General features: G+C 42.0%; 1 protein-coding gene across 6 annotated transcripts in view; it reads right to left on the bottom strand.

The window, feature by feature from the left end:
• The window catches only part of SWT1 (SWT1, RNA endoribonuclease homolog), an 86265-nt gene that overhangs the window by 40008 nt on the left and 33874 nt on the right, over positions 1-12383 (bottom strand). For all 6 annotated transcript variants that reach the window (XR_003092078.1, XM_025193468.1, XM_025193464.1 and 3 more), the window contains 2 exons: positions 9442-9647; positions 7658-7786 (listed from right to left, as the gene is read on the bottom strand). Coding sequence is in view for 5 of the 6 variants with exons in the window: in XM_025193468.1 (XP_025049253.1) it covers positions 7658-7786; positions 9442-9647 (335 nt within the window). In the remaining variant the exon portion in view is untranslated. The remainder of the gene's footprint in view (positions 1-7657; positions 7787-9441; positions 9648-12383) is intronic.

Below are 12383 nucleotides of genomic sequence, written 5' to 3'. Positions count from 1 at the left end.
TTGAACCAGTTTAATTTATTATTTTTACAGCATAGCTATTTTAACAGGACTCAAAATATGGTATAAAGAGGTCTCATTATTACAGAAATTCACATAGCAAATCAGATAAAAGCAGAGAAGGGGGAGTTCCAGCTCAACGCCTGTCTCTCAAAATGCAGGAAAAACACCATCTGCAATGTTATGAATAAATTCCGTCTGTACATTTATGGAAAGATTTAAAAAAAAAAAACAACCCACACCCTAGTTGTGCAAAATATGTAGGGGCAAGTGCTAATGTAGTTTTACTTCGGACTAAAGTACACCGTTTTGCGGGGCCCAATGCTGCATGGTGGTCAGCACCTCACAGCATGAGGTCATAGATACAGACTTCACTTTCTCTTAAGGATGTCAATGACAGGATAGATCTATGAGCTTCAATAAAAGCAGAGCTGAGCATAGGCAATACTCCCAGATCTCAGCAGTACTATTTGCGAGTCTGAGAAAAGATTTACATTGGGTATGTAAGCACGTCCAATTATATGGCTCCAAAACAGGATGCTATGCAAGGAAAGGTATAAAGCAACACTAACATTTAAGGAATATTAAGACAAAATTTGTAATTACATAATATATTTTATAAAAAATATACTGGCTTTCCAATGCGTCTAGGATAGGGGTGGGCAAAATACGGCCTGGAGGCCAGATCTGGCCCGTGAGGCCACTCTATCCAGCCCGCAGGGCCCGTAAAATAAATAAATAAATAAATAAATAAAAAATAGAAAATTAGTATTTATTTGCTCCTAGCTGCCTGTCAAAGATGACAGGAGCCAGGGGCAGTAGGACCCAGAGGAAGCTAGTGGCAGGACCCAGCAGCAAGGTCTGCCCAGCCCTGGCCACACAACCAGAAACCCCTGCCTAGCAGAGGTTTCTGGCCTGGGACCATGGAGCTGTTCCTGCTTCCCTGTGCTGGAAAGGGAAATGCGGCCCTCAACAGTTTACCAAAACTCAGTAAGCGGTCTGAAATAATTGCCTGCCCCTGGTCTAGGAGGTCAAAAGATTTCCCCACAGGAATCGGACCCTGTTCTGCCTCTTCCTCATCCCTCAATCTCTGGAATTTTATGACCACCTGAACAAAATTAGTCTAGAACTTTCCTCAACTTTCAAATGTCTTTCTTGTGCTTCAGCAAAAGAAACAGACAAAGTGCTGATATCTGGCAATAGTATAACACTGTTTGGCTTCACAAGCTGGCAGAGTATAAATTTAAATCATTTACAACCTTCTAGAAGTTCATATGTGTTCATCTTTAGTCACTTTAAGATAATAGAACAGCCTGTCACAAACCCGTCCACAGCATGTTCCCAGAGCCCCAAGTTCCTCCCTGCTGACCAACTGCTTGTTCCACAGAACAAACACAGGTTTGCCCCGGGGTACTTGTTATTCCCACAAGCCTCAACTCTACTGCCCTTATACTGGAACTCACAGATGCAGTAGGAGAATCCCTGAGCCCCAGGCGGTGGTGGTCTCTCCTTTGGCTTGTAGAGGTTTAGGTCCCTCTTTTCATAGACTGGGATGGCCTGGAACATCACTAGCCCAGAAACCCCTCTTTACCACAGGCAATCAGAAAGGACAAAAAAACAAAAGGATTTGTTATCTATGGGGAAAGAATTGTACAAGCAAAACTGACCGTATGTTTAAAGACAAAATAAAAAGACAAGTTATGTTTCTTACCCTCAACCAGCACAGTGATTCCCAACCTTTTTTTTCCCCGCACCTCGCTGCTGGGAGTGGAGTGCAGTGGCAGCAGCAGCCCAGGGGGCAGGGGAGCTCCTAGCACATGGCACAGCTCCTCTTTTCTGTGCGGTGCTGCCAGCGTTGCCCCCGTGACCCTCACTTTGGTCGTGACCCAGGGTTGGGAAGTGGTGGGCTACAATATAGCTCATCCAAGAGTCCTGCCAGTATCTCCAGAATTCAGCCTTTCTGCTGATTCTGCCATCCCTAGCTGCTGGGGCCTTGGACCCTTCTCCATTCTGGGAAAAATCCAAAAGACCTTGGCCTCCTCACAACCAGTCCTTATAATATCTCCAAACCAGCCCCAGCTTCTGCATTGTCACAATTCCTCATAAGTCTCCAAAATCCTTTAGACATTTCTTTTGCCCTAGGACACCTGGCATTCCTTTGGCTGATGAGCTATTCCTTTCAGATGCCTTTGCTACCAAGAAGTTGTTTTTCCAATTACATGAAGATAGTAAAGTTGGGTGCTCATCCCACCAGTGGCCCCTTCTGTCTTCAATTGGGAACGACAACTGTCCTTGCCATAGTATCACAATAGCAAGAGAAATGTAGCAGTTCTGCCCATTCCCATCCTTAAGTATGCATCCCTCAGTTCCTTTGACTAAACCATATCCAAACTCATTAGGACACCTAAAGACGGCATCATATAACCCCCACAGTAATAAAAATGTGATAAATGGATACAGCATAACACTGCCTTTCCAATGAGATCACCTACTCACCATGTCAATGGAACAAACACCATAAAAACTGAATACAAGGTTCTTTGGGTAAGTCTGATATATTTTATTAGTCAACTCAAATAGCTGAAAAGGCTTGTTTGCATGTTTTTGGGTACAAATACACTTCGTCAGGCTGATAAAGAAAGCATCTGCGGGTGGTCTGTGCTCTTCCTGGACAGAATGAATAGTCAAAGAATACCTGACAAAGGGTATTTATCCCTAAAAGCTTGCCAAGAAGAAGTTTTCAAACTATTTGAGTTGGTCTAATAAAAGATATAAGATTTACCCAAAGAACCTTGTCTGCCTATGTCCTTAGACCAACATGACTACAACCTATACCCATAAAAGCTGTAGGACACCCCAACAAACCTTCAGTCCATGGTGGGGTTTATAACTGTCCATGAAAAAGCCATTCCATTTTCATTCTTTTGAGTGAGCAAATCTTCTGTAGAGATAGAGCAGTGGCCTTGAACTGGCTATACATAATACTCAAGAGCCAAATGGTTACAAATGAAACACTTTTCTGAGTGGTGCATGTTCCCAAAACAGATATTTGCCTCATTCCAATTTATTTAAAAGGAGGTAATGTTGTGGGATAAGCATCTATACCAGTGGTTGTCAACCATTTTAGACTCTAAGCACCCCTTTAACTTTTGTGAATTGAGCACCACCCTATTTCAAAAGTTACATTTTTATTACATCCTTGAACAGAGGCCTGGTTGAGGAGGGTAAGGTGGGGGGAAGAAGCAAACAGGGATGAGCGTACTTATGTCCTTGCAAAGGGGCTGGGCAGTTCTGGGGGCGAATGGAAGAGCAGCAGCCAGGCAGAAATGGGCATGTGCTTACCACCTTGCACAGGGGAGGCTTTTAGGATGGTGGGAAGGGAGGAGGAACAGCCTGGCAAAGATGGGCATGTACTTACCTCCTCATTCCCCACAGCACCCTTCAAAAGGATCTCACATCACCCCAGAGTGCTACAGCACCCCAGCTGAGCATTACTAATCCATACTAACACCAGCAATCCTCTTCTCATCAGCCACTAAAGATGGCAAATGAAAAAGTACAAAGCAGTAGTCTAACCACAAGAAGTACATCTAAGTGGCCTGGGTAGAACCTTGTGTTAGTACAGCAAGCATTATTGCAGTACCCCAGGCAGATAAATAGCTATTAGAAAGCAATACTTTAATTCACTACCGATGTGGACCAGACTGAAACTCAACATGTAAGTTAGAAGTTTCACATCTCACAACTAAACCCCTAAACGCTAAAGGATAGATTTAAAGATGAGAAGGTGGGGATTTGTTAGTCTTCAAAAACTAAAAGCACTGTTATAAAGAGTATGCCAGTAAACTGACCTGTGTCTATAGCGGACAACAAACAAAGAAGAAAAAGGGTTTAAACTGCAACAAGGGAAAAGTGGGTTTAGAAGACTGTATGGAAAAAAAATGCGCAGAGATGTTGTGAAATCTCTATCACTGGAAGCTTTAAATACAGATCAGAAAAAAAACCTTTGAGATCATTTAGCAGGGGGTTTTTTGGTTATATCTTTTATCTGATCAACAACATAGCTGAGAGAAATCTCAGACATGCTCTCAGGCACATGGGCTTGAGAATTGTACTGTGTTCAAACAGAGCATTTTGTGTTTGAGAGCCCAACATGAATCTTTTATTAGACAATCTATATTATCAGAAGATAACCATCTAAAAAACCTTGCTCCTTTACTGGACCATCATCACTCCAATCCTACTACAGTACTGAAATGGTTTAGAACAGTGGTGTACCACCTTTCTAGGCGGTGGACTGGATGAGCAGTAGAGGGTCGCCCCGTGCTACAAGAGTGGATCAGGCCCGCTGCCCAGCTCTGTGCGCCAACCCTGTTCAGCTCATGGAGTCTTGTCATCTGTCCTGTGGGGCTTGTAAATTTGACAACAGGGAAGCAGTGGCAGCATTAACTGCCACCATTCCCTTTGCCAAATTGTTGGACCTGTCGACCACTCTCCTTGCCAATTTTGTTCTTGGGCTGAATGACAGAGCTCATTGGGCCAGATCTGGCATGTGCTGAAGGTTGAGTACCACTGGTTTAGACAGAGATGGTGCTACCTTCATAGTAGCTAGGGTCAGGAGGTACCTGAACAGATCATCTAGCTTGACCCCTTGCCACAGGCAGGAATGAATGCTGGGTTCAGAAGACCCCAGACAGGTGATCATCCAATCTCCTCTTGAATTTGCCCAAGGTAGGGGCGAGGACCACTTCCCTGGGAAGCTGGTTCCAGATTTTGGCCACCCTAACTGTAAAATATTGCCTTCTGATCTCTAACCTAAACCTATTCTCCATCAGCTTATTACCATTCTTCCTTGTCACCCCAGGTGGTGCTGGGGAGAAAAGAGCTCTGCCTATTTGCTGTTGATCCCCCTTGATGAGCTTGTAGGCAGCCACCAGGTCACCCCTCAGCCTCCTCTTGCTGAGGCTGGACAGGTTCAGGTCCTTCAGTCTCTCCTCATAGGGCCTGTCCTGCTGCCCTCTCACCAAGCGGGAGGCCCTCCTCTGAACCCTCTCCAGGCTGGCCACATCCCTTTTGAAGTGTGGAACCCAGTACTGGACGCAGTACTCCAATTGCATAGAGGGGGAGTATCACCTCTCTGGACCGGCTTGAGATGCACCTTTGGATGCATGACAAGGTATGGCCGGCCTTGCTGGCTGCGGTCTGGCATTGGCGGCTCATGTTCATCTTGGAGTCAATAATGCCTCCAAGATCCCTTTCTGCCTCTGTGCTGATGCTGAATGGTAGCTGAGATTAAGCAATTTATCAAACAACTGGTAGTTTAGCTCCACTCCAACTGGAAGCTTGTTGGCGGTCAGATGTAGCATCACAGTAAGGAATATTGAGAAGAGTATTGGAGCAATGATGCAGTCTTGCTTAACTCCTGTCTTAACATCAAAGGGATCTGTGATAGATCTGTTACTGAGAAACCACTCTTCACATACCATCATGGAGCAGGCAAAGAATGGTGACGAATTGCGGTGGGCAATGCATCCGTAAATGCGGGTTAGCAGATTAGATTAACAATTGTTTCAGGAACAACAAACAGAGCAGACTAAACCAGCCTTAAATATAGTATTCGATTTCAGAATTTCGTTTACAGTTATTTCAGCACAGTCTACATTACTAAAACTGTTAAAAAAAAATAATGAGCCAAACTAGGAGGAAAGGGAATGACTACCTAGTTATCAGAAAAATAAACTATGCTCCATAATGTCTTTCAAAATACTTACGTAATCATCAATTACATACTTCAGCAATTGCAAATTTCACTTTCTTTGCATCTTTAATAATTAAGAACTTTTATTTCATTTGACAAAGTGAAGGGGAAAAAAACTATACATTTATGACATGCATCACAAAAGCAAACATGGTTTTAGTTATCAAATACTTTGTTAACCTTTAAGCAGCCACAGTAATCCTCCCAGTTTGTTGATAAGGAGATCTAAAGTTGAAGAAATGTATTTAACCAAAGGAATATTCTGATGGGGTAACTCAAATGGAATCCAGTTAAACTTCTAATGTAAATTGCTAGTAAAAAACCCTTAGGGGTTTTCTTTTTGTCTGTTTTACTAAATTAGGTTTTAAGATTTTTTTCAAGTTACAAGAACCAGAGGAGCTACTTTTTAGTCAGATAAAGAAAGGAAGCTTCCAAACATTGTGAAAAATTCAGATTTTAATAGCAGTCTCTCTTTAGATACATACTGCTTCTTGCACATATATTAGATAAAATAATAATCTAACACTGTAGAAGTAACTTTTAAAAAAACAGGGGTAGAAAATATGAACTAAAATCTTAAATATATCAACTAAATCTTTAAGTTTACACATCTAATATAAGAATACCATACTAAGAAGTAAGGTATCTTAGTTTTCAAGTTCTGACTTTTAGTTTTGATGTTCAATATTGCAATGAGTTAATTATTAACTTTTTTTTTTTTAATTTAGTAAGGAAAAAATTCAGAAGCTTCAAACCAATTTAAATGCCTTTACTTAAGGTTAAACCAAGGAAACCCTATAGCTAGAGGGTGTAGCTGATTTTTAAAAGGTAACTTTCAAAATCACTAGTTTTTAATTGCACAGTGCCCCCTACTGCAAGTCCATAAAACATCACAGTTATTTCCAAATTAGATATTTGATTTCATACTCTGCACCCAATTTTTTTTTAAATATCTAAATTTACATTTTATGTCATTTAGTTAATTTGTTTCTTTTATGCAATTAAAATTAAGTGATTTGCTTAAAGCTACTCCTTAAAAAGGTAGAAGTAACTACATGAAAGATCCCTTAAGTTTGGGGCAATATAGTAATTATCCACTAAATTCTATATAATGATTAAAAAATAAATAAAAAAGAATTGACAGCTTCAACTTTGTTTTATGTACAGAATCAATGAACCCTTATAGGTTTTGTTCCTAATAATTTTAATAGGACTAGCCAAGAAAGTAGGATATCAAAAATAATTTTTAAAAAAGGAAGAAAAAATGACCCCTGCACATTGAGGCTTACACTCTGAAAATGCTGCTGAAAAGTATTCTGTTCTTAGTTTGTACAATGAGGAAGACAGACTTTGAAGTCAATGCCTACTCATACTAGTCATCCCATTTTCAAAGTCAGTGGACTGTCTCCACATGCAAAGGAAGGAAAATTTAGCCAAGTGTCTAGAAGAAAGCAGTGCATCTACTATAGCACATATCAGAATGCTGTCAAAAACCACCAGCTAGGTAACCTTTCAACCCTCCAGCTTGGTGCAAAGATGAGCAGACAAAAATTTGTGCAATCACATCATGCAGACTGCAGCCACAGCCAGATCAAGGCAGATTTCATCTTATCTTACCTATACTTGGCATAGATGTTAGTGACTGGTCACTGAGTCCTGGAAGACAAATACCACTACTCACCACCCTCCCTTTTCTCTCCCCAAAAAGCAGATGGAATAACTGAAGAGATCCAATGGCTAGCCATTAAGTGTCTGCAGCTCCAGTTTCCTCTATTACTAACTGAGAAATATATTTTCCAAATACAGGTACCAGTTTCAGAATTAGTGAAGGATATAACAGCACATAGTAAGCTGCAATTCAGCCCCAAAAATTGAGCTATTCCAAACAGCTAACATACTTACCTACGAATGCCTTCAAGAATATCATTCACAGCTGCCATCAATTTCTGTAGACCTAAGAAAGCTTCTTCAAACGATGTCTTTGCAATGGTGCTGATAATACTTGGGTTCAACTTCTGGAAAATGTCGATACTAAGAAAGACAAAACACAGTGGAAACATTCAGTCTCAAGAAGCTAGTAAGAACACTCCTGTTTTGCTTCCTATTATGGAAAAGGAGAAGCACTTCAGTACAACTCCACCACATATTGTATTTTGACTAAGGGAAGAGAACACCATACTCTAGAAGGTTAAATACAGATAAGAGATACATCTGTGCACTTCAAAACTACCAAACATAGTAGAAAATTATTTTGTTTGCGTAAATTTATTTATTAAAGGTGCTTAAAAATAACAGACCCCAGCAATTCCACAGTTCTACAACAAAAAAGCATATTACAGAGAACCATTTTTAAATAAATTAACACTGGATGATAGTTATATAGTATCCTTCACCTGCAGGTTTCAAATGAGTCTCAGAAAACTACCACTACACCTATTTTCATCCATGCATTTATATGCACAATTTCAGATTTATACAAGCTAATGGTATGGCAGTGAATCCCATAAATAGCTTTTAGGCATCTTGATTAAAAATGAAACCCTAAATACATTTTTGTTCTAAGCCTACTAAGGGCAAGCATTTAGTTAAAATTAAAAGGAGAACTAATCAATGGGAGGGCCACACACCTTTGCATTTTCACCATTTTTTTAATTGTTTGTATAATATAGTTTAAAAAGAATACAGCTTAAGTTTTAAAAGACTTGGTTATAATAAATAACACAAAAATGAGTCTGTAAGGAAAATAACCTTGTGCCTTATCTTAATCATTGATAAACTTTAAGACAGTGATTTCTCAACCAAGGTGCTACAAGATCCTTTTAGCAGTGCTGTGGGGTATCACGCAGTATTAGATGTGCATATACGTGCACATGATGCACAAAATAAACCCAGGGATTTCAAATAGGAATCTCTCACGTCAAAAACATTCTGACCCACTGTGGTCTTCCTGAATTCTTTACAATGGAAGAATTACTCTATATTTCTTTAATCAAGAAATGAGTGAAACTAAGAGCCAGCACTAGCACTAAATCAGTTTATTGAACTTCTGTCCCAGATCCCCTCCAGATTCAAGTTAACTCATGGTCCCCCCAGAATGATTTGCATCTCCCCTGCAACAACCCCTCCCCCTTCCCCCCCAGCTGCAGGGTGGTGGGATAGCCTTGGCCCAAGCTATCTGCTCCACCAAGCAGGGAGGCATGCTCTAGTGCTCCCCAGCTTCTGGCCTGGGCCACTGCAGGCTCGTGACTGCATTTCTGGAATCAAGAAGTGACTGAGTGTCTGTTCACTTTCACTTGCTTATCAATTCAAACGATGCAGCTTAGACCACTGTTTCCCAACCAGTGTGCCACAGCACAAAAGTGTGCCGTCAGAAATTAACAGGTGTGCCACAGAATTTTGCCATGGCAATGAGCTGCAATAGGTATGAGGATATGGCATGCCTTAACAGGTGTGCCATGAAAATTTTGTATTAATGCAAGTATGCCTTGGGCTGGAAAAGGTTGGAAAACACTGGCTTAGACTAACCTGCAAAGATCAAATTGATTCAGCCTCAGGCTTTCTGACTGCCTGTACTTACTCTATAATCAATGTATACATGGCAGAGAGAGACAATATCCAAACATATGCATGGTGGGACATGAAGGACTAATAGCACGTTAAATCTGAACTCTTTCAGCATGTCCTACCTGTACAGGTTTATCGTATTCCAAACACTTTCAAGCACGGACCAGATTTGCAGATGTCTGTTATCTCGGGTGAGCTGGGCATCTGACAATGATTTGCCTTCTTCACAAGTCTGCTGGTGTAGTGTCACATCTTCCATTTTTTCACATGCAGCATTTTCTGAAACATCTTCAGGGGCTTCTGACTTATGGTTATGATTTGACACATCCTTATGAAAAAGATGATCATAAAATAGATGTCATAAGGAGCTAATTATTCTAAGTGTTTTTACACAGACAAGTGCTGAGAATCTCTGACAATTATAAACCAGGGCTGTTCAAAATCTAGACAGTGTGGGGCTGCACAACCTATAAGCTGTAGAACCTTAGGCCACACACCTGGTGGGTCCTCCCTCAAATCCCACCTGTAGCTGCACAAGCAGCCCAGCTCTCCCCCACTGCATGAGCAGCACAGTCAGCCTGACTCCCCTCTGCTGTGCAGGTACAGCAGTCTCCCTTTTGGTCACACATGCGGTGTGGGCAAACTGGCTGCCCTCTAGCTGCAGGTAGTGCAACCAACCCAGCTCTCTCCTCACCATGTGGGAAGCATGACTAACTCAGCCCTTTCTTTACTGTGCAGGCAGAGTGACCAGGCTGGCTCCTTTCCACTGCACAAGTAACACAGCTTCCCTCCTGGCCTCAGGCAAAGTGGCCCCTCTTGCCATACGACAGCCTAGATCTTTCCCTGCTATTCATGTAGCACCTTCCTGTTGCCCAGCCCTCCACAAGCAGGAGGAGGAGAGAGAGAGACTGAAGATTCCAGCCACCACTGCAACAGTAGGAGCGGGGGTGAGAGGGTGGGAGCCAATACATATTTTATAATACTTGGAAAGTGCCCCATATTCCATGCAAAGTGCTACATTGAAACAACACCCATGACAAAGGAAAATCCCCTCCCTTCCTCCCCCCACCTGTAAAAATGGAAACATCAAGTCAATGAATACTAAAACAACTTGCTCAGCATTATAGCTTGCCATGATCAAACCTAGGACTAGAAACCTTACAGTTCTAAAATCTATTACTTCCAACTAATGACAAATTCATAGATTCATAGATGCTAGAGTCAGAAGGGACCTCAACAGATCATCGAGTCCGACCCCCTGCCACGCAGGAAAAAGTGCTGGGGTCAGATGACCCCAGCCAGATGCCTATCCAGCCTTCTCTTAAAGACCCCCAAGGTAGGGGAGAGCACCACCTCCCCTGGAAGCCCATTCCATGTGTGAGAAAAATCTAACTAAGAGATATGAGACTGAAAACCCAAAGTCAACTGATAGAATCTGAGAAGACACTTAGAGGGCCTTCTGTCCAAAGCTATGGTCTGACCTACTGTCCATATGGAAGAGCAGTAACAACAGGCAAGAGAAAAAAATGCCTTTGCTTCCTGTTTTACATGAAACTAAAGGTGGGGGGAAAGGTCACGAGAAAAAGACAAGCTACTCTTTTGTCTTTCCCCATTTTGAAGCAAGGATTTGAATTGCATTTAATTTCCCCTCCATAACAAACATGGATTTGGTGAGTAAATCACTGTGTTACCCCAACATTGAGTTCCTGTCCAAAGGCTCTGTTTTAATAAGCCACAGAAGTTTTATTGGGTGTACTGCTGCGGTTATTTCTACAAGAAAAGGAAGGAATATTGATATCCTAGCTGAACAGCAGCTATCAAACTAATTTTTTTGCCAAAAGTCAAACAAAGTAAATTCACTTTTTGGTCCCCAACCTGGTTTTGGAGAATCAACAAGAAAGGAATTTCATTGCAGATCTGTATTTTGCATATGGGCTTAAGTTTCTACTCCACCCAAGAGAGTACACATACACCAGCAGATTCTCCCTATGCCTAGAGAAGGGAGCCTGAAAGCTTGTGAAGAACAATTTTTCCAACTATTTACTTTGTCTAACAAAGATACCAGATTTACCCTGTCACAGAGTGGCAGGCTGCATGCGCTGGCTCTGCCGTGGGTGGGTTCTGGGAAGCGTGACAGGATCCCGAAGTGATATGACAGAATGCCCAGTAAGGGCAGAAAGTGGCCAGTATTTACCTGCAGATGTGGAGCCAAAAAAGATGAAGCAATAAGCGGTGCCGCTGCTGCAGTTTATAAGCACCTGCTCGCTGAGGCTTCAGGGATGTGCAGAACATGGCATCACAGGTCTGCACCCATTGACATGTACAAAAAGGCAAATGGAGCCAATCAGGAGGAGAAGAGCACACCTACATTCCACGCTTCAACGAGGATAGTGGTAAGAAACTGTGCTGGTTCCCCAGCTTGGAGACCCAGAGGGGTCTCCAGCCACCTGGGCGATCCAGGGCTGCATGGAAAAAAAGGCCCTTTTTGGAACCCAACACCCTGACACCAGAAAAGTGTAGCACCAATAGGAGGTCCATGCCAGGGCACAATGAGGGTGCAGGCACTTTCTTAAATAGGTTATTTTGACTTATCCATCAAGACTGATTTGAAAGACGTAGCCTTGTAATGTGGGTAAGGAGCCTCGGCTCTAAGGGAGAACAGGGCTCTGAATATTGGACACAAGTGGGGGAATTAACTGAAGCTAAAAAGGCTGAACATCCCAGCTGATTGGGAGAATGGAGCCAGAGGGGAACTCCCTATGAAACAAATCAAATTTGGTGTCAGTTAAGTGCCTGATTAATTCATCTATTTATTTGATTGTTTGTTTATTTCTTCATGTGAGCCTATGAATTAATTAGAGCTCCATGTGTTTGAGAACTCCTGCGGACTAAGGATGGACTGTTAATCACATACAACCTGTATAATGCCTAGGCAGGGCTAACTGTATTCAAAGGCCTTCAAATGCTGTTGACAGAATCCCGGAGTAGCTTACAGGTCTGACAACCCACTAATTTAAGGGGGCCAAGAAGATCAGATTTTATCCATCATCAATGATAGAACTCT

Source organism: Alligator sinensis, unplaced genomic scaffold, assembly GCF_000455745.1.
Source record: "Alligator sinensis unplaced genomic scaffold, ASM45574v1 scaffold1885_1, whole genome shotgun sequence".
In the NCBI taxonomy this organism is placed as follows: Eukaryota; Metazoa; Chordata; order Crocodylia; family Alligatoridae; genus Alligator; species Alligator sinensis.
Note: the sequence above shows the minus strand (reverse complement) of the source record. Positions and strands in the feature narration are given on the sequence as shown.